The sequence below is a fragment of the Malaya genurostris genome, chromosome 2, assembly GCF_030247185.1.
Source record: "Malaya genurostris strain Urasoe2022 chromosome 2, Malgen_1.1, whole genome shotgun sequence".
NCBI lineage: Eukaryota > Metazoa > Arthropoda > Insecta > Diptera > Culicidae > Malaya > Malaya genurostris.
This window is the reverse complement of record NC_080571.1, coordinates 76,398,166-76,420,466: the sequence shown is the minus strand read 5'-3', so window position 1 is coordinate 76,420,466 and position 22,301 is coordinate 76,398,166. Positions and strand designations below refer to the sequence as shown.

At 37.7% G+C, this 22,301-nt stretch overlaps 1 protein-coding gene across 3 annotated transcripts in view; it reads left to right on the top strand.

Annotated features, from left to right (window-relative positions):
* LOC131428522 (arrestin homolog) overlaps positions 1 to 22,301 on the top strand; it is a 365,484-nt gene that overhangs the window by 267,042 nt on the left and 76,141 nt on the right. For all 3 annotated transcript variants that reach the window (XM_058592519.1, XM_058592517.1, XM_058592518.1), the window contains one exon: positions 317 to 741. In XM_058592519.1, coding sequence (XP_058448502.1) covers positions 317 to 741 — 425 coding nt within the window. The remainder of the gene's footprint in view (positions 1 to 316; positions 742 to 22,301) is intronic.

Below are 22,301 nucleotides of genomic sequence, written 5' to 3'. Positions count from 1 at the left end.
AAGCGAGATAATCGTTCACAGCCCCAATCAGTCGAAATCTCATATGCTCTGGGTCCCGTTTATCGCGGATTCGCTTTTCACGCCCCCGGTGTACCGCGTTATACGAGACCCCTCTGTAATTTTAAGTCAAATGTTGTGATCTTGGTAACGCAATCATTGGAATTTAATGAATTATTTTACTCACGACAATTTTTATTAGAAAATTTGATCCTAATTTTGTTTGTCTTTATTGAACAACATTCAAAAATGTGGGTCGAATTAATTACCCGGCTTTCTGTTTTTTCTCTCTCTCTCTCTCTCGTTTCCCTACTTTCAGCGGAGGCCTCAGCGGACGAACGTGTCCAACGCCGCTCGACTGTGAGATTAGGTATAAGATTAATTCATAAGATTTGTCCAGAGACTTCGAAAGTGTCGGCACTGGAAACGGCCACCGTCAATGCGATCACCGACAGCGGCGGTCAACGTCCGAAATCACCTCCCATTACGGTGGACTCCCCAAGCAATAGCAGCTGTACCGTCACCAATCCTACCACCCCCACCAGCACGGCCAACTGTACCATAAACTCATCCGGCGGTAGCGGCAATAACAGCACCATACCCCGGTCGCTTCGATTGCGGCTGTCGCCGAAATCCCTGAAGCTGTCCTCGCTCCATCGCCACAGTAGCAGCGTTGATAGTTCGAATGGTGGCATCAAATCCTTCGGAGACCACGGAATCATCGAGCTGACGGATGTGAACAAGGTAAGTAGGTTGAAAAAGAACCCACCACCCTCCCCGACGTCACACAAGGTGAAAAGCGTTCGGCAGTAACCAAACCATTAACGGTTTGAATTTGGGCTTTGAATGGAGATTTCAGAATTAATTTGTCATATAAGGTCAATAAATATATCATGCATGCACACATTTCCATTGAAACATTTCCCAGCGAAAATTGTCCAACGCGATTATCACATTCCACCCTTCAGTAATGAATCAAATTAGACCATGCATGCCAACCGACCCATCATAAATTAGCATCCCACCCCAAATGTGCATAATATTCAATGGAAACATTCGGTTGATGTCAACTTCCTCCGTCCCTTCTCCGTATCCACGGCTCTCGGTCGGGCAATGCACACCTGAATTTGTTATCTCCTGTAGACAGGAGAACATCGGATTGCCACTAGCAATACCACGGAACCACGGTGGTTTGCTATATGCAAAAGTTGGCGAGAGAAAATATATTTACCATTCGATCCATCTGGAAGTGATATGAAAAGTTTATTTTTGCAACCAGTCTCGGATTTCCAATAATGCACAGCAAATGAGTCGAAGGGGAAGGCACAATAAACAAAAGTTGTTATACGGTAAATATAATAATACTGCAATTCAAACCATGCGTTGCTAAATGAAAAACTTTTTAGGCATGGTTTGTGCATTTATGCAACAGCCATACTTCGTAATTTGTTTGAAACAGAATTTTCGGTTCATTGAATGTCCGCGTAATATAGCAACTCTTGAATATTAATTGAAGCGAACAATCAACGTACAACGATTTGTTTTATCCTTGTTAAGACGAAGAGCCGTCTTGCGGTAGTTTTGAATTTGATCAGTATCTAACGGGAAAAACAGGGAAATTTAGGTGAATGCAACTATGTAGTGAAAACCGCGAAAATGTAACCGCATAGACGGGACTCGAACCCGCAGCTTGTTCCTAACCGGGGAAATTGTTTTACCAATTAAACTACTCGCATATGAAAACACATTAATAGAAACAGCCTAATTGACTAGAAGATCCAAGCATGCTTCACTTTACTTGGCCACCACAGCGTTCAATTACATATAGTCCTGTATCTATGGAAACAGAAAACAAACACACACCGCGTCGCAAGTCTATCCTCGCTATTATCGCTTTACCGGCAGCCATTGATTTAAGATTTTGTTTTTGTCTCTCAGTTAAACGCATCTTTTCGTTCTTTCATTTCGAGCGTGGATTACAACCAAAGGCTATGGGTTATCTAATCTTCAATTTTTGATTAGTTATTATTACTACTGTAGACCAAAAATAGTAAGACTTTGTTCATAATTTCAAAATTTTCTATTTATTCTTTTAAATCTGCTCAAAGTAAATTGGACTTGCACTTTTCTTAGGCCCAAACAATCTTCCGATATTCCACACGGAAGGACCGAAATTAGCTCTGCGCCTAGTTCGTTTTAATGTTTTTGAATTAGTTGCTTTAACAACAAAATTGCCAATATAACTAATAAGGAGTGTATCGAAAATAAGCTATCCACATACATTTGTGTTGTACGCATGTATTTGTGATGGTTTTTTATGCTCAGATCACAGCATGCTGCACGCTTAGAAAAAGTTACTCAAAGTTTGAGTACTAGTTACTCATTTTCAAATGATACATGGAAACGTCAAAAATTGAATAGTTATCATCAATGATATTGAGTAACTCCTACTCTAAATTTGAGTTTAACGCAATAGCTCGTTTTTTTGTTACTATTCGCAAGATCAGTCTAAAGGTTGTAATAACCATTTGTAGCAACAGGTTGTATATTTTGTTAGCGAGATCGCGTATTTCGAGGGTGAGTCGCTCAACACAAACGGTGTTGTGTCTGCAAAAACCGGAATGATAAACTCCGTGTTGTGCTTTAGAATGAAACCGAATATGCTCAAATGTCATTTATGAGGAATAAGTGTATGATTGGTGCCTGAGCATAACTGACATGTATGTTAATTTGCGATTAACACACTACTCCAAGCAATCACCACTTGATATAGTATTGAGTTCAATTACTTAATATTTTAATACAATACACTCAGAAAAGGAGAAATTTTTTTGCAAATTTGGTATATGTGAAATAAAATTTCACTCAAAATTTGAGTGATAGTTACTCTATTTTTGGTACATGTACAAATAAAGTATTACTCAGTAAATGAGTAGATTTTACCCAAATATCGTTTCCAGTGGAAGAACTCAAATTTGAGTAACTTCGGAGTTACTCTAAATTAGAGTTGTTCCACTTTTTCTGTAGATGAGTGAGATCTTACTCATTTTTGAGTAACTATTTTTAAGCGTGTGTGCGTTTGACTGTCAGCTTTTGTTTGTTTATCTGTTTGAGCGGTTGAAATTCTGCATTTTTAAAACTTCGCGTATTGAAAAAGAATTGAAAATTAAGGTTCTGGACACATGGCTAAGGGAGAAGAGTATTACTATGCGAAAATTGGCGAAGCGGTTTGGAATTCATCATGCCAGTGTTAAAACCATCAATAATAAGTTTGGGGAACACTATTCTTTGGATGAGCTACCAGGAAGAGGCAGAAAACCCTGTTCTTCCAACCCAAAACTGGACCAGAAAGTAGTATCTCTACTCATGAAGAACAAATCAGTGTCAATACGTGATTTGGCCAAAACAGCAGTAACGAGCGTCGGAATGATCCAGCGTATCAAGAGGCGAAATCACAGAAAATCAGAAAATCTTGAAACAAAGTGTAGAACAGAAGAAGCGAGCAGCAACACGGGCCCGGAAATTATATTCGCGTCGTTTGCAGTGTCCGGATGCATGCGTTTTGATGGACGATGAGATTTATTTAAATGAGGACTCAAAACCCCTTCCTGGTCCACAATACTTTACTGTCGTCGTTGGGGAGGATGTGAGCGATGCAGACAGGTCGATTCAAGTGGAGAAAATCGGTCGAAAGGTACTGGTTTAATAAGCAATATGTTCCTGTGGTTTGAAGTCAACCTATTTTTACACTACCGAAACTATAAATGTAGAAATCTATCGATCTGAGTGTCTCCAGGAGAGATTGCTGCCTTTATTTAAGAAGCATAGTACACCTCCACTGTTTTGGTCGAAATTAGCCTTGGCTCACTATGCTAAAACCACTCTCTTGGCTTGCGGAAAAGGTATAAATTTCGTTGAGAAAAATATCTATCCACCGCATTGCCCTCAGCTTCGACCCATCGAACATTACTGGGCAATCGTGAAGAAGGTCTTCAAGAAGACTGGTAAGGCAGCTGGGAACATGCAGGAGTTCAAACAAATTTTTGCCCAAGTGTCCGAAAAATGCGATGCAACACTTGTCCGGAACTTGATGAAGAGTTCGATAAAAAGTTCGAAAATTCGTGAAGGAATAACTTAAATTTCATCCGGTTTTCATTATGCTCAAGTTTAACCTTGTACAATAAAAGATCAATTTTTAGTTTGAATAAAATATCGTTTTTTATCATAATTTGAAAGCAAAATTTGTGGATAGCTTATTTTCGATACACTCCTTAAATTAATTAAAATTCAAAATTTATTTTGCTGAAAAAAGCTTTTGTTTTTAGCGAATGTGATTCGTTGGCAAATATTCTAGACACAAACCAGCAAACTTTCAAATCAACACGAAATTTTCATTACCAACTAATTTTGTGGTTTTAATCAAAAAAATTGACGCTGTCTATTTTTTTTTATTTATTTAAAAGATATTTTTTATTCCGGCCTATTTGCGTACAAGCCAGGCCTATTTACGTGGCCGATTTTTTAAATATTTTTTTTTTGAGTTGGCTTTCGTTGTCACCCTTTTTCTAGGGGGAGAGCAGCTTTCATTTCCCTCCTGCGAGGATTGAGGGGCACTTCGTTCGTGGTTCGTCTCGTCATCCATTGCCGCATCGATGATATTGTTGTCGATTTCCGTCTTCTTTTCGTTGAGAGTTGCTGTAGATGCGCCTTGTTGTACATTGATTGCAATTGCTGGTTGGTTGGAGGGTAAGTTGTTAACTGCAGCTAGTGTACTTTGTTCTATAGGGGATACTGATGGTTTCGTTGAAGGTGATGCTTCATTGTTGTTGGTGGCTGTCACAGATGTACCGGGGTTGCTTGGGGTTGGTGTGAAGGAACCGTTGTCCTTTGGTGTGGTTGTCTCCATGTCCATTTTATCACATGGCTTACCGTAGTGAACAGCTTTTTGGCAATATTGACATGTGGCCATCTGATTGTCATAGGTAACAAGTGATTTGCACGGAATTCTTGTATCTTGACCGAAAATCACATAGGAAGGTAAAGGCTTCTTCAAGTGTATGCGTAATAAACGTACGCCATTTAGAATACCGGGGAAAAATTCTTCCACTTTTCTTTTTTGATAGAGAGAATCTCTCCGTATTGGGACATTGTTTTGCGAATATACGAATCGGTGACGCTTGAGTTAAGATCATGTACACGCACTTCTATAGCACTATCATCCATATATACTGGAATGTTGTACTTAATGTTCTCGTGCTCCACATAGTGCACAATGTTATTGTTATTTGCGAATTGAATTGCATCCAACTTTTTATAAAACTGGATGTAAACAACATTGCATTGAAGTAATTGCACACGTTTAATGTCAAGATGCATTTGCTCCTTAAGCAAACCTTCAAGTTCTCATATCGAAGGTCGAATTTTGCACTGCTTGAAGTAAACAATAATTGTATTCTTTCGTGTCGGCGGTAGCTTTTGTTCGTTTGGTTCACTCATTTCGAGGTCGTTCTATTGTTCACTACACAATACTGTACTTGGTTTCTTCTGTCCCGAACGTAAGCGGTTTTGTTTTATCGACTGACGTGGATGAGATGTGAAACCGAACTGACGCTGTCTATTTGTCACCCTTATGCTTATGCTTATGACAGACATGTGATATCAGATTCACTGTACATCATGACATCACATGTCTGTCACCCTGAATCACGGTGGTATCACGCGAGCATCATGATACAACGGTGATTTCCGTACTACGGTCATTTATCGTTGTATTGTGCAAAATCAGAACACTGTCAAACCAGGAAATGTTCATAAATTTGGTGAGGTTTCAAAATACAAATAAGGAAAACAATGGGTCAAATGAATAAAATGTAGTAAAGTCTGATGTTTGCAGTATCTTCTCAAAAACAAAGTCCACAGAATAAGGAGTGTATCGAAAATAAGCTATCCACAATTTTTTTCTTTCAAATTATGATAAGAAACGATATTTTATTCAAACTAAAAATTATCCTTTATTGTACGAGGTTAAACTTGAGCATGATGAAAACCGGATGAAATTTAAGTTATTCCTTCACGAATTTTCGAACGTTTCGGACAAGTGTTGCATCGCATTTTTTAGAAAACCACCAAATTGAGACCAAATTTTTTTTGAACTCCTGTATGTTCCCAGCTGCCTTACCAGTCTTCTTGAAGACCCTCTTCACGATTACCCAGTAACGTTCGATGGGTCGAAGCTGAGGGCAATTTGGTGGATTGATATTTTTCTGGTTTGAGAGTGGTTTTGGCATAGTGAGCCGACGCTAAATCCGGCCAAAACAGTGGAGGTGTACTATGCTTCTTATATAAAGGCAGAAATCTCTTCTGGAGACACTCAGATCGATAGATTTCTGCATTTATAGTTCCGGTTGTATAAAAATTGTTGACTTCAAACCACAGGAACATATTGCTTACCAAACCAGTACCTTTCGATCGATTTTCTCCACTTGAATCGACCTGTCTGCATCGCTCACATCTTCCCCAACTACGACAGTAAAGTATTGTAGACCAGGAAGGGGTTTTGAGTCCTCATTTAAATAAATCTCATCGTCCATCAAAACGCATGCATCCGGACACTGCAAACGACGCGAATATAATTTCCGGGCCCGTGTTGCTGCTCGCTTCTTCTGTTCTACACTTTGTTTCGAGATTTTCTGCTTCTTGTAGGTTTTTAGGTGATTTCGCCTCTTGATACGCTGAATCATTCCGACGCTCGTTACTGCTTTTTTGGCCAAATCACGTATTGACATTGATTTGTTCTTCATGATTAGACATACGACTTTTTGGTCCAGTTTCGTGTTGGAAGAACCGGGTTTTCTGCCTCTTCCTGGTAGCTCATCCAAAGAATAGTGTTCCCCAAACTTATTAATGATGGTTTTAACACTGGCATGATGAATTCCAAACCGTTTCGTCAATTTTCGCATAGTGGTATCCACTTAGCCATGTGTCCAGAACTTTAATTTTCACTTCCTTTTCAATACGCGACATTTTTAAAACGCAGAATTTCAACCGCACAAACAAGTAAACAAACGAAAGCTGACAGCCAAACGCACAGCATACTGTGATCTGAGCATAAAAAACCATCACAAATGCATGCGTACAACACAAATGTATGTGGATAGCTTGTTTTCGATACAATCCTTATCAAAATAAAAGTCAGAAACTTTGAATAGGACAATTGAACCTTTCATTTGAATCTAAGTTTGTGAGAATCGGCTAAGCCGTCTCTGAGTAAAGTAAGTGCAAAAAAATGTTACATACATACATACACACACAAATACACACGTATACACATGCACACATACATACATGATGTTTTGGAGCCACCCTTACTTTTACTTGGCAAATAACTCAATCAAATGGAAAGCTAGAAAGGTTCTTTTTTCAGCAAAGTTGCTCAGAATAAAATTCCCTACAACATTTTTCAGTTCAATTAAGGAAGTTTGATTTCAGATTTCAATCTAAATAAGGACCACCCTAGTAGGAGCGCCATTTGATCGCAAACAACTTTCGTGAAGACACCAACTACAAAAAACTAATAAAGGGTGATTTTTTAAGAGCTTGAGAACTTTTTTAAACAATAAAACGCATAAAATTTGCAAAATCTCATCGGTTCTTTATTTTAAACGTTAGATTGGTACATGACATTTACTTTTTGAAGATAATTTCATTTAAATGTTGACCGCGGCTGCGTCTTAGGTGGTCCATTCGGAAAATCCGCTTTTTTATCGACAAATTTTGTTCAGCGATGAGGCTCATTTCTGGTTGAATGGCTACGTAAATAAGCAAAATTGCCGCATTTGGAGTGAAGAGCAACCAGAAGCCGTTCAAGAACTGCCCATGCATCCCGAAAAATGCACTGTTTGGTGTGGTTTGTACGCTGGTGGAATCATTGGACCGTATTTTTTCAAAGATGCTGTTGGACGCAACGTTACAGTGAATGGCGATCGCTATCGTTCGATGCTAACAAACTTTTTGTTGCCAAAAATGGAAGAACTGAACTTGGTAGACATGTGGTTTCAACAAGATGGCGCTCCATGCCACACAGCTCGCGATTCTATGGCCATTTTGAGGGAAAACTTCGGAGAACAATTCATCTCAAGAAATGGACCGGTAAGTTGGCCACCAAGATCATGCGATTTGACGCCTTTAGACTATTTTTTGTGGGGCTACGTCAAGTCTAAAGTCTACAGAAATAAGCCAGTAACTATTCCAGCTTTGGAAGACAACATTTCCGAAGAAATTCGGGCTATTCCGGCCGAAATGCTCGAAAAAGTTGCCCAAAATTGGACTTTCCGAATGGACCACCTAAGACGCAGCCGCGGTCAACATTTAAATGAAATTATCTTCAAAAAGTAAATGTCATGTACCAATCTAACATTTAAAATAAAGAACCGATGAGATTTTGCAAATTTTATGCGTTTTATTGTTTAAAAAAGTTCTCAAGCTCTTAAAAAATCACCCTTTATAATGAAAATATTTTTGTCGCGTTAATTTCCTGTTTCGGACCACTGTGCATTGGTAGAGGCCATATGTAATTAGAATTTATTTCACTTAGTATTGCGGCTACTTAACCCCAAGTTATGTTACCTACCTTCTACAATATTTTGTAAAAATCTGCTTGAAAGCTTGTTTCACTTCATCTATAGGCGCGTCAGAGATGATTTTTTCACATTTTCATATGATAATAAGATGGTTTCCTTAGGCTATCAACTGATAGATCTTGCAATATTGAAAAATTCAGATAAAACAATTCATTTCTTTGTAGTCCTTGACTGCATCATGGTTTTAGTGAAGATTTTTCAAAAAACTAGTAACAGTTTAAGGACTCCCTGTTCGCTATTCTCCAAATCGAATTTTTCTTTTTTTTTAATTTGAATTAAATTGACGTTTTACAAAGGGGTGGAAATAACTAAATTTTTTTATTCACAGTAAATGAAAATAATTAGTATTATGTTTTCATATCACATATTTATTGTAGATATTATAATGAATTTTGAAACGAATGATTTTTGATAAGATAAATTTTGGTTTTACTTAAAATTTAAAAACGTCTTCAATTTCATTTCAACAGTTCTCACAATTTTAAAAATAATCGCAATTTTAGTTTTGTTACCCAATTTTTTTTTATTCACGGTGTTCGGTTTTTTTGATTCACAATCGGAAATCTTGATTCACATTTTCGTGCGTAAAAAGGGGCTTATTTCCTCCTCTGGTTTGAAACTATATCACGTGATGTTTCAGCTAACTCGAACGTGAATATTCATTTGAGTGCAGTGAAGTACGACGTATTTACGTCGAAAAAAACATATTTTGTTAGATGGGCAACTAATCGTATTGTTGTTCTAAACAACCTGGATTTTTCTGCGTGTATTAGAGGATATTCACATCACAATGTAGTATCAATTGTGTTTCGATTGTTCAGTGTATGGATGAGGATATAAAACTGTTGAAAAAACTGTTTCGTATTCTTTGTAATTCGATTTGAAAAAACACCTGGGAACAATGAAATGCAACCTTGTTCTGCAGAAAAAATATGTAGTCCAAACCAAAGCGGGATGATACTTAACTTGATTTGTTCTCTGTTGCCTGTCTGCATTCGCTTCCTGAGATCGTTGCCAATGGAAACCCCCCAAACCGACGATGTTCCGCAGCTAACGTCCGGAAATTTGCGCCAACCGTTTGTTTCATCAAGATTGAACGTTTTTTTTTTCAACAGTAATGAATACTTTAAGCAATGTCTTTTTCTGTGTAAAATAGAATTATAATAAACCGTTGTGGTATCCAAGCATTTTGAGATCCACTTTTCGTTGCGAGATGAAATTGGTTTGCACTTGACATACATGCGACTTTAATTTGGTACGTTTTCTATACACCCAAAATCATTGCACGTTATTTGCTCAGCGGTCACTTGTCTTCATTCAGGGGCTATTTTATGTTTGTGCTTAGGGCAACAGAACCGTGTTTACTTGTGTTGCTACATACCAACCAATAATCAAAGAAAAATCATTGAACGAATCAATAATGGAGTAGAAAAGAAAGAATTTCAACATGTTCGTTGAATGCAAATGAAAGGTCTTATGGCTCCATACAAAGTTCCTGAATTTCATTTGTATCCGACTTCCGGTTTCGGAATGTAAATTTGTGAAAAAATGCACACTCAATTGTGTCGGAAACTTCATAACCTATTACCACAAACTAAGAAGCAAATATAAATTGATCCAGATTCGACTTCCGGTTCCGGTATTACAGTGCGATTAGTGAAAATTTTCAATATCATGGGTATTTTTTCACAAGCGATGGCGAAACGAGGTGTACATTTCTATAAAACTTACTGCTAAATTCATCTAGTTGGCTGTCCTTGTTAGTTAGTGAATATATAAAACTACTGTGGTACTACTAATCCCCGGTTCCCGCTTCCAAAAGCACCGATAATAGTGTAGAAAATCTCCGAAAACGAAACTCACTTGGATTTCTCAGCAACGGTTAAACCGATTTTCACAAATAATGATTCAAATTAATGCTCTCGTTGTCTTAAAAGATACTGTGCAATTTTATCCAGATCCAACTTCCGTGTATCCGAAATTATAGGGCGATGAGTGTCAAAACATTCAAAATGACGATGCAAAACTGGTACGCATCGATACGTACAGGGTTGCCACATTTAAATCTATATTTTTCAGGTGAAAGATATGTGAATTTGTAAATCTTTTATTCAATATGTACCTATTTGTTGTATTAACACAAAATTAAGATAACGATACTTTTGTATTGAAGGACACCTATCCTTTCTCATATAGAAGATTTATGCAATCACTTGAAAAATTGACTAGTGAAAATTGACCCGGCACAGTTCATAGAGCTGAGAAATGTCCGTGTGTGTATGTATGTATGTATGTGAGTACTAATTTAATTTGTAGGCTATATTAGTTACTAACTAAACGAACCGACTTCGGCTATACTGGTTCCCACTACCCGGTTCCAGAAGTACCGGAAATAGTGATGTGATGTGAAGTGAAGCCACCATCAGTTCAAGGACTTGCCAGTGGATGCGGGTAGACTTACAGTAGCTCCGATATGACTCATCCATTCACCTTCTTACTATAGCTGTTACCGAAAAGCGAACAAAAAGGGTTGGGCGGATATGTAAGTAGAGTCACTTACTCGTATTCCGCGGGAATAAAAGATGCTCTTCCAACCATAATATCCAGTGCATGGATAAAGCATATCGCTATACATGCTTGAACCCGCCTGATGGTTTGTTTGAGAAGGACGCGTCAGACTCATTTCAAACCTTCAGAAGGAAACAAGTTTCCTTCAAGTGACTTGGGCTGGCTATCCACAATCCCTCGTCCAGTTATCAATTCGTCCGATGCCCTGATGCTCCCTCCCCTTTACGCCCCGTGCAAAATGTTTTATATTGATAAATACAATGAAACATAGTGTAATGAAATTAATATAACATAAAATTATATCATAGACTACAAAATAATATAATATAACATAATATAATATAATATATTTTAATTTAATATAATATAATACAATGTTATATAATATAATATAATATAATATAATATAATATAATATAATATAATATAATATAATATAATATAATATAATATAGAACAATATATAAAATAACAATTATTGTAGAGTGTCAGTTATGCTCTTCTATCTACGCAATACTGTAGAAAGTAGAATATTTCTCTTCTAATAACAATAAATATTATAATGAAAATAATAATAAAAAACAATATAATATAGTACAATGAAATATATAATAAATAATAGAATGAATAAAATGATATGTTGCGATATGCCATGATATTATATTACTTGAATTTATATGTCATTTCTCATCCTCTCATTCTGCCATCAACGCATTCCCTCGACCAATTGTCACCACAGACACACGTAAAGACATGAAACAGGAACCAGTGAGGATCAAGCTCACCTTGGGACGACCTTGATAGTTAGTTAAAAGATTACTTTAAAAATGATAACTTATAAGGAAAACAAATTTATATTTTGCGCAGAGGTACGTAGTACTACTCATAATAAATCCTATAATATAATACAATATAATACAACATAATGCAATACAATATAACATAATATAATAGAAAACAATATAATATAATATAATACAATATAATATAATATAATATAATATAATATAATATAATATAATATAATATAATATAATATAATATAATATAATATAATATAATATAATATAATATAATATTATATAATATAATATAATATAATATAATATAATATAATATAACATAATATAATATAATATAATATAATATAATGTAATATAATACAATACAATATAATATGATATAATGCAATGCAGTATAATACCATACAACATAGTATATCATAACATGAAATAGTGTAAGACGATAATATATGAAACAATATGCTATGATACAATATAACAGTTAATGTCGCAGTGTAAGTTACGCTCTTCTAATAATAATAATAATAATAATAGATGATGTAATAAACAACATAATTATATGTTGTAATATACTATGATAAACATTGCACTTTAGGATGGGCTTCAACCTACAAGCCATTTCGCACCCTCTCATTCTGCTACTAACGCAGAAGGCGATAGCACCCAGTCGACGCCGTTCTATTGACCAAATGTCATCATAGACGCTCGGGGAGGCATGAGATAGGGACTTGTGAGGACTTAGTTATCTCACCATTTGACGACCTCCAGAAGTACCGGAAATAGTGGTCAAAAACTCTAAAACGAGACTCACTCAATTTTCTCGATTCTTGATCGATTTCCACAAACTCAGGCTCAAATAAAAGTTTCTGTAGTCTCATAGGTTACTGTTTATTTCATCCGGGTTCGATTTCCGGTTCCATAACTATAGGGTAAAGTGGGCTTAATCATTTAGTGCGATACCAAATGAAGAAAAATTCTTATTAAGTTGACATAACTGTTTACAAATTGAAAAGTTTATGTTAGTTCATACCCAAAGAAAGTTTCTTATTTAATTCTAGATTGAAAAAGATTTTTGTATTGACTGAATCATCTAGTGCTATTTTTGAAAATATAAATAATGTGAGAAAGGCATCATTACACCACTAGGTGGATTAAAAAAGGTTTTATTTTTGCATCGTCACTCTGAATGACGGTTATTAATTTAAAACACACTTTAACCTGTAAATCCGGAACCGGAAGTCGAATCATCGAATAGATAGTGAACATTTGGAGAGCTTTGGTTACAGAGTAACTGATTTCTGAAAAAAGTAAATGTTTCTACATTTACTTCCAATTCCGTCTACCACTCATCAGTGCACTAGCAGTTAAAATTGAGTAAGGTTTTGTATGAGATGAGCCTGGAATTTGAAATGGCAGCTTTTGATGAAATAGTATATTTTTCCTCAACAGATTCCTGGATTATTTAAACCCGTATTGGTATCTGATATTTTACTTCAATCTCCTGACTCATCTCATATCCAAACTTGTCCAAGTTGTAGGGTTTAAAATTTTCAAATGGAAACTATAAGGGACAGCCCTTGCTCGAGCTGTTGACGTAGGACTACACAGCTATTCTTATTTGAATCCATGCGAAATATACTCGGAAAATGATTACCATCTTTGATACCCTGAAAATAATAGTTTATATCATCTAGCATTTTCCTTCAATACGAAATGATGTCTATTTGAAAAAAATTGTAAAATTAGATAATGTTATTAGTTCATGTTTCAGCCAGAAAACAAAGACGCAGTCCTTCGTCAAAAAATTGTTCCATGGTAACACCGGACCTTAAAATTCCATGCATTTCTGAAACATCTAGTATCAAAAACAAATTCTATTCCTAATTTCCGGAATTTGATCAAACAGTATTTTCATGTCATTGCAAAATATTGTGGAAGATGCATGAACGAATCTTCGTGAAAATACACCAGAAATAACCATTTTTTTTTATTCAATATTACAATATATTTTTAGGCACACTGCTTAAGCTCTAAGATGCCAAGGTTATTTTCTAATCTTAATTTACGACTAACTTAAAACTAGAATAGTATCATTAGAATATGTGATCCTAGCTTCTCGAGAATCCAGCGTTCAGCTGGCGATCGGCAGTGGTCGATGAATTCAATATCGCACGAGTCTTCCAGATGGCGTTGGTAAATATTTAGCGCTGGCCGTATCCTTCGGTCCGTGTGGGTCCGCGGGAAACACCCCCAGGCTACGAAAGCCCGGCGGGTGGCCCGCATGCTGGGTTTTCGACTGGAGCGGTCTTCCGTGGGCGGTGATGGTGATGTTACGGAAGAGAAATAAAAAGAAAGTAAATATTGTGAAAACGGGTTAAAAAGGGATGTGGGAACAAAATGTCTGAAAACGACAGAGATCTAATTAGTTGCCATCGAGATGGTGAAGAGACAGGGGAGGGGGAACGAAAAAGTTAGTGACGAAAAAAGATCTTGTTAGTTCCAATGAAGATGGTGGACAGGGACGGGGATCGAGAGAGAAATAACCATTTGTTAGAATAAATTATACTTAAACTTGAGTCATTCAATGTCTGTTCCAAAAAAAACTGATTTATCTCGGAGCCATGTTAATTAAATATCAATGTAGAGTACGAAAATAATGTATTGAACTATGTATGAAGAAAAATTGACAAAAAAATCATGTGGGATTAGTTGGCTACTTTATTCTACCAAGCCTTCAACGCTATCGCATTCCGAGTCACTTTTCCACTCTTCTTCAACTTATGTTTTACATCTGTTCAATATTTTTCAATAGGGCGAAATTTAATGCAGTTGTGTGATGTTCGATTCCAAGAATATAACACTTATCCACTGTAGTGGTAGCTTGTAAAATCAGGCCAAGACTTTACAGATCCATTCTAAGCTTAATGTTCGGAATAATATGCTTTTTCAGACACTCCTGCTTGTACGTTTTGAGGTTCCATGGTCTTATTAGTCACGAATACCTGTTTTTTTTTTGTCCACAGCTGCATATTCCTTGGCAGATTACAAGCTTCCTTGAAAATTTATCAGCAAAAACTAATGCGAACTTGCTAGGCACACAATTTCGACTAATTATTTAATATAAATTGTATCACGTAAGCATCCTTTGCAGGTTTCAAGAAAATATGTATTGCGTTGAACTTGTGTACATTTTTACGTGCGCAAGTTCATTCTAAACTTGTACACCGCCTTGTACCCAGACTTTGTCACAAGAGCATGAGCTTAAATTTGAACAGAGAACTCTAGAGCGTTCAACGATTCGAATTAAAATTTGTTTGATCTATTGGTATTCGATGTTTTATATGTGTATTGTTTTCTGAAATTTGTATAGCAAAACAAAATGATTGTTCTATTACATCCAAGCTACGATTTCGAATTAGCATGGTAAGCTTAAATAAGCATTTATAGGCATTTTTATAGGTTCAAGAAATAATAAATGACTGAAAACCCTCTTTTAAAATACCTTATCTCATACATGTTCTAAATTACCTGTATCTCATATTTCACATATATTAAATTATCCATTTAGAAAATTGGAGTAACGAGTTTTGAATGAAATGCATACCTCAAGCAACCAAAAATAATTTTGATGAGAGAAGACTTATTGCTCATGGTTTGAATTCTTTTGTGCATAAAATGGATTGATATAAGATTCCCGGTTTACTGCTGAACCTCATCCAGATACGACTATCAGTTCTGAAATTACTGGATGAGTCTTGCAAATTTCAAACTGTCATTAAAAGCGACAATGCTACTTACATTAAAAAACTAAAATGGATCAAAACTATTCCGATTTGTAGGTCATGTTAGTGGCTGGTCATACGGACCAACTTTGGCTATATCGGTAACAAGATTCCGGTTTGTAAAGTACAAGAAATACAGGTCAAAATATACTTCAAACCGAAATTTCGGGTTTAACGGAGTGATGAATGAAAATTTCGAACAGTTATGTGAATGAAAACTCAAATCCTAATCTAAGAACTATTTAAAATTGATTTCCAAATTATTTCAATTTTTAGGACTTGTATGTTGTTGTCCAAAAAATTTTTGTTTGTCTCAAGAATGAAGAAAAGGCATTTTTTTTTTTTATTCAATATTATAGTATAATTTTAAGGCACACTGCTTAAGCTCTAAGATGCCAAGGGTATTTACTAATCTTAATTACGACTAACTTAAAACTAGAAAAGTATCATTATGTAATGTAGCGGTAGCGGATTCTCGAGAAGCTATCGGTAGTGGCCGGTGAATTGAATATCGCATGAGGGTCTTCCATATGCCGTTGGCGAAGATCCATGTTGGCCGCATCCTTCGGTCCGTGTGGGTCCGCGGGAAACACCCCCAGGCTACGAAGGCCCGGCGGGTGGCCCGCATGCTGGTTTTCGACTGGGGCGGCCTTCCGTGGACGATGATGGTGATGTTACGGAAGAGAATGAAAAAAAAAAGTAAATATTGTGGAAACGGGGTAAAAAGGGGATGTGGGAACAAAATGTTTGAAAACGATAAAGATCTAATTAGTTGCCATCGAGATGGTGAAGAGACAGGGAAGGGGTAACGAAAAAGTTAGTGACAAAAAAAGATCTTGTTAGTTCCAATGAAGATGGTGGACAGGGACGGGGATCGAGAGAATCGGGCGGATGTTAGTGTCGAACCTGTAGGTGGAGTTTATACTTTCTGAGCGAGGGATAACACATTACACTTGTATATCAATGTGTTTAAGGTACTGGTATATGAGAAGCATATATAAACTATCCCGACTCGCCAACACATCCCGAACCGGAACCTCAGGCGGTCTACCTCGGGCCCTAAGGGATTCCAGTAGCTTCGACCTGGCGTCGCGATACTCTACGCACGACCACACGACATGCTCGATGTCCTGATAACCGTCGCCACAGGTGCAGAGACCGCTCTCCGCAAGCCCAACACGCCGGAGATGTGCGTTGAAGGTGTAGTGATTTGACATGAGCCGCGACATAACACGAATTAAATCGCGACTCACGTTCATCCCCCTGAACCAAGGTTTCGTCGATACCCTAGGGATAATGGAATGTAGCCATCGTCCCAGTTCGCCATTGCTCCATGAAGTTTGCCAACTTTCGAGAGTTTTCTGACGAGAGATACTGAAAAATTCATTGAAGCAGATTGGTCTTTCATAAATATCACCTTCTAATGCGCCCACCTTAGCCAATGAGTCTGCCTTTTCATTGCCTGGAATGGAACAATGCGAAGGGACCCAGACTAACGATATTAAATAAGACCGTTCAGATAAAGTTCGCAAGTGTTCCCGTATTTTCCCCAGGAAATATGGGGGATACTTTCCTGGCTTCATTGCCCGGAGAGCTTCTATTGAGCTTAGACTGTCCGTCACAATGAAGTAATGGTCTTTGGGCAAGGTTTCAATGATCTCAAGGGTGTACTGAATAGCAGCTAATTCTGCGACGTAAACTGAAGCCGGATCATTGAGTTTGTGAGAAGCGGTGATGTTTTGATTGAAGATGCCGAAGCCTGTGGACCTGTTGATGTTTGAACCGTCAGTGTAAAACACCTTTTCACAGTTGACTGTTCTAAATTTATTATAAAAAATATTTGGGGCCACTTGAGGGCGCACGTGATCCGGGATTCCACGAATTTCTTCTCTCATGGATGTGTCGAAAAACACAGTAGAATCAGTAGTATCCAAGAAATGAGCACGATTGGAAACAAACGAAGAAGGATTAATATTCTGAGCCATGTAATCAAAATACAAGGACATAAAACGGGTCTGAGAATTGAGCTCGACAAGCCTTTCGAAGTTTTCAATCACCATCGGATTCAAGATGTCGCATCGGATTAGCAATCGATATGAGAGATCCCAGAATCGGTTTTTCAACGGTAAGACGCCCGCGAGCACTTCGAGACTCATCGTATGAGTCGACTGCATGCAACCTAAGGCAATACGCAAACAACGATACTGAATTCATTCCAGCTTGATGAAATGAGTGTTCGCCGCGGATCGGAAGCAAAAGCATCCGTATTCCATCACGGACAATATCGTTGTTTGGTATAACCTGATCAGGTCTCCTGGGTGGGCACCCCACCATGATCCGGTTATTGTACGAAGAAAATTGACTCTCTGTTGGCATTTTTGTTTCAGATACCTAATGTGACATCCCCAGGTGCCTTTGGAGTCGAACCAGACCCCGAGATATTTAAATGTGAAGACCTGAGCTATGGTTTCACCCCCTAGTCGAAGCTGTAATTGTGCTGGTTCTCGCTTCCTTGAAAATACAACCAGCTCAGTTTTCTCCGTAGAGAACTCGATACCCATTTGAAGAGCCCATGTCGACAAGTTGTCGAGGGTATCTTGCAATGGTCCTTGGAGATCGGCAGCTTTGGGTCCTATAATGGACACAACGCTGTCGTCGGCAAGTTGTCTTAGCGTGCAAGATGTGTTGATACATTCATCAATGTTGTTCACGTAAAAGTTGTATAAAAGGGGGCTTAAGCATGAGCCCTGAGGAAGACCCATGTAACTGAATCGTATTGTCGACAAATCACCATGCGCGAAATACATGCACGGAACGACCGAAATTAGCTCTGCGCCTAATTCGTATTACTGTTTTTGAATTAGTTGATTTTAACAACAAAATTTCCAAAATAACTATAAAATTAGTTAAAATTTAGAATTTACTGTGCTGAAAAAAACTCTTATTTTTAGAGAAAGTGTTTAGTTGGCGAATATTCTGGACACAAACCAGCAATATTTCAATCCAACACGAAATTCTCATTGACAACTAATTTCGTTATTAAAATCAGAAACTTTGATTCTATTTATCTATCACCGTCATTACTGAAGGACAGCAGTGTCAAAGCAAAACAAACCATTAAAAAGCTAAAAGGGACCGTCTTGTTGAAACTGCTCGCAAATTGTTTAGATGTTTTTCGCATGTGTTACGATATATCCCTATATAATTTTCTAAACCGATATGTAAAAATGACGTAAACTGTTAGTGGAAAGTGTATTTATTCAGAATTTGTGCGCAGTTAAAGCGATTGTGGGTGATAATGTTTTAACGCGAAACAGTGAAGTGAGTTTCGAATGTTGCACTCTAATTGTACACGTCAAATGATGTTTTTTTTGTATCTTCTCATTCCGGGCTACGCCGTCCGGTGTACTACTTGTATTCGGTTTTTGTTTGCCGAGTGCTCAAAGTTTTCAGTGAGAGAGTCGATTTCGCGAAGTCGAATGAAGAAAACAGCGATTTAGAAGTAAAATTTTCAAAAAGAAGTTTATGTTTCGCTTATGTCTTTTTCTCCAATACAACATCGTATTTATACCTGCAAATATAGAAAAGATAACCGCGACTGAAATTTTTTTCGGTAGTAGTGTGCCATCTAGTGGCTAGTAGTCGTTATGGTGTTAACGAGCGCCATATAGCTGCTAATTGCAGAAACCAATTCAACCATTTATGTTGGTTGAAAACAACGTTTTATTTCTCTAACTCAACTAAAAAATTAGTTGAATGGATATGAAGCGTGCCTTAGCTAAGAAATGACAGCACGTTTAATTGGTGAATTCAACTAAAAAAATAGCCATTTCAACAAATATTTTATTATTATTAAGAAAATTAGAATTAAAAAATCTAAATTAGCAAAAGTAAGATTTTTTTAGTTGTCTCAAAAAATAACTAACTAAAATCAGAAAATCAACTAATTTTTTCGCCAAAATGCTAATTTCGGTCTTTCCGTGTGTATTTCTCGGACAACAGATTATACAAAAAGTTATTCAAAATTGGTGAAAGACCATGCTGATGCAACTTCTCAGATAGGATGTTTATGGAAACTGAATCAAAAGCCCCCTTGATGTCTAGGAAAACTGACGCCATTTGTTCTTTACGAGCAAATGCCATTTGAATTTCGGTTGAGAGCAACGCAAGACAATCGTTCGTTCCTTTGCCCCTGCGGAAGCCGAATTGTGTATCTGAAAGTAAGCCATTAGTCTCGACCCAATTGTCTAGACGAAACAGAATCATTTTTTCGAACAATTTCCGGATACAGGAAAGCATAGCAATCGGCCGATACGAATTGTGATCGGAGGCTGGTTTCCCTGGTTTTTGAATGGCGATAACTCTTACTTGTCTCCAGTCATGTGGGACAATATTATCCTCAAGAAGCCTATTGAATAAATTCAATAAGCGCCTTTTGGCAGAGTCAGGCAAATTTTTCAACAAGTTGAATTTGATTTTGTCTAACCCCGGAGATTTATTGTTACACGATAAAAGCGCAAGTGAGAACTCGACCATCGAAAAAGCTGTTTCGTTTCTGTTTGATGAAGCGACGCGCATGATTGTCTGTTCCGGAACAGAGTCAGGACATACTTTTTTAGCGAAATCGAATATCCAGCGGTTAGAATATTCCTCGCTTTCGTTTGTGGTGTTTTTGTTGCGCATTCGTCGGGCTGTGTTCCAAAGAGTGCTCATTGATGTTTCTCTCGATAATCCGTCTACGAATCGACGCCAATAACCGCTTTTCTTCGCTTTAATCAAGCTTTTCATTTTAGCGTCTAATGCCGCATAGTTTCTGAAATTATCAGGTGTTCCGTTTTTCCTAAACTCGACAAATGATGAAGTTCTCTCCGCGTTTAATTCTGAGCACTCTTTGTCCCACCACGGGTTGGGGGGACGGATGTTAGTTTTCGCTCCGGGTACACGTTTCGTCTGAGCTTGAGTCGCGGTGTCGAGAATCAAGCCAGCCAAAAACGTGTACTCTTCCTCCGGAGGAAGTTCTTGTGTTGTTTCTAGATTCTCAGATATCAAATTTGCGTAGCATTTCCAATCAATGTTTCGTGTGAGGTCATACGAAACATTGATTGTTTCCGATGGTCTTAATCCGGTGGCGATTGAAATTACGATAGGCAGATGATCGCTACCGTGGGGATCAGGGATTACCTTCCACGTGCAATCCAACCGTAGCGATGTCGAGCAAAGGGATAAGTCTAGCGCACTTGGTCTTGCTGGTGGTGCAGGAATTCGTGTCATTTCTCCCGTATTCAAGATTGTCATATTGAAGTTGTCGCAGATATCATGGATCATAGTTGATCTGTTATCGTCGTGAAGACAGCCCCATCCCGTACCGTGTGAGTTAAAGTCTCCTAAAACCAACGTCGGTGCGGGAAGAAGCTCTATGATATCATTGAGCCGCCGATGCCCAACCGAGGCTCTTGGAGGAATGTAGATGGAAGCAATGCAAAGGTCCTTGCCTTTGATTGTAACATGACATGCGACAACTTCAATACCTGGTATCGAGGGGAGGTTAATGCGATAGAAAGAATAGCACTTTTTGATCCCCAAAAGAACTCCTCCATAGGAATCATCTCGATCCAGACGAATAATGTTAAAATCGTGGAAGTTTAAGGGTATTTCAGAAGTTAGCCAAGTTTCGCACAATGCAAATGCGTCACATTTCAGATTATTTACTAGAAATTTGAAAGGATCTATTTTTGGGATGATACTTCTACAATTCCACTGTATAACAGTGATTGTATCCGTGACCTCGGTGGGTGTCTTAGCCATCGAAGGATACGATCGCTGAAAGAAGGGGCCATTTTGCAGTCAACTGCTTCAAGAATGTTTTAACTGTAGGAATAAAAGCCATTATCAGGCTTTTAAGAGGTTCAGAAATATTGAAAGTAGACATGATCCAGTCCACAATATCAGAGAATTTAACAAACCCAGTATTTGGTAAATTTTCTGACTGATCTTTAGGGACTTTCGGGGGTTTTGAAGTCCCAGGAAGTGATGGAAATTCTTGCTCGGAATTTAATTTTCCAAGGCCTGGAGCTTTTTTCTCTGGTTTTTTGCCATCACTACCAGTTGTTGTAATTTTTCGGAACCCATCAGAGGACATCTTCGAACCCTTACTAGGGAGCTTTTGAGAAGATTTATTTCTTCTCTTTCTAATTGATGAGCTATGAGGGACAGCCAAAGATGTACCTTCGAGGGGGTCATCATATTCGCTCTCGTCAGTTGACAAGTAAGCGTAAGGATTTTCGGTAGGTGGCGTAGCACATTTCAACATTTCTGCAAAAGAGCGTTTGGAATGTTGCTTGAGTGAACGCTTCATTTTATCCTTACGCAATTTGTACACGGGACAATCAGAGAGGTCATGCGGCCCCTCCTTACAGTAGAGACACTTTTCATTGTCTCCACTGCAGGAGTTATCCGCATGACTCCCTCCACACTTTATACACCGGGATTTATTGCAACAATGGGATGCTGTA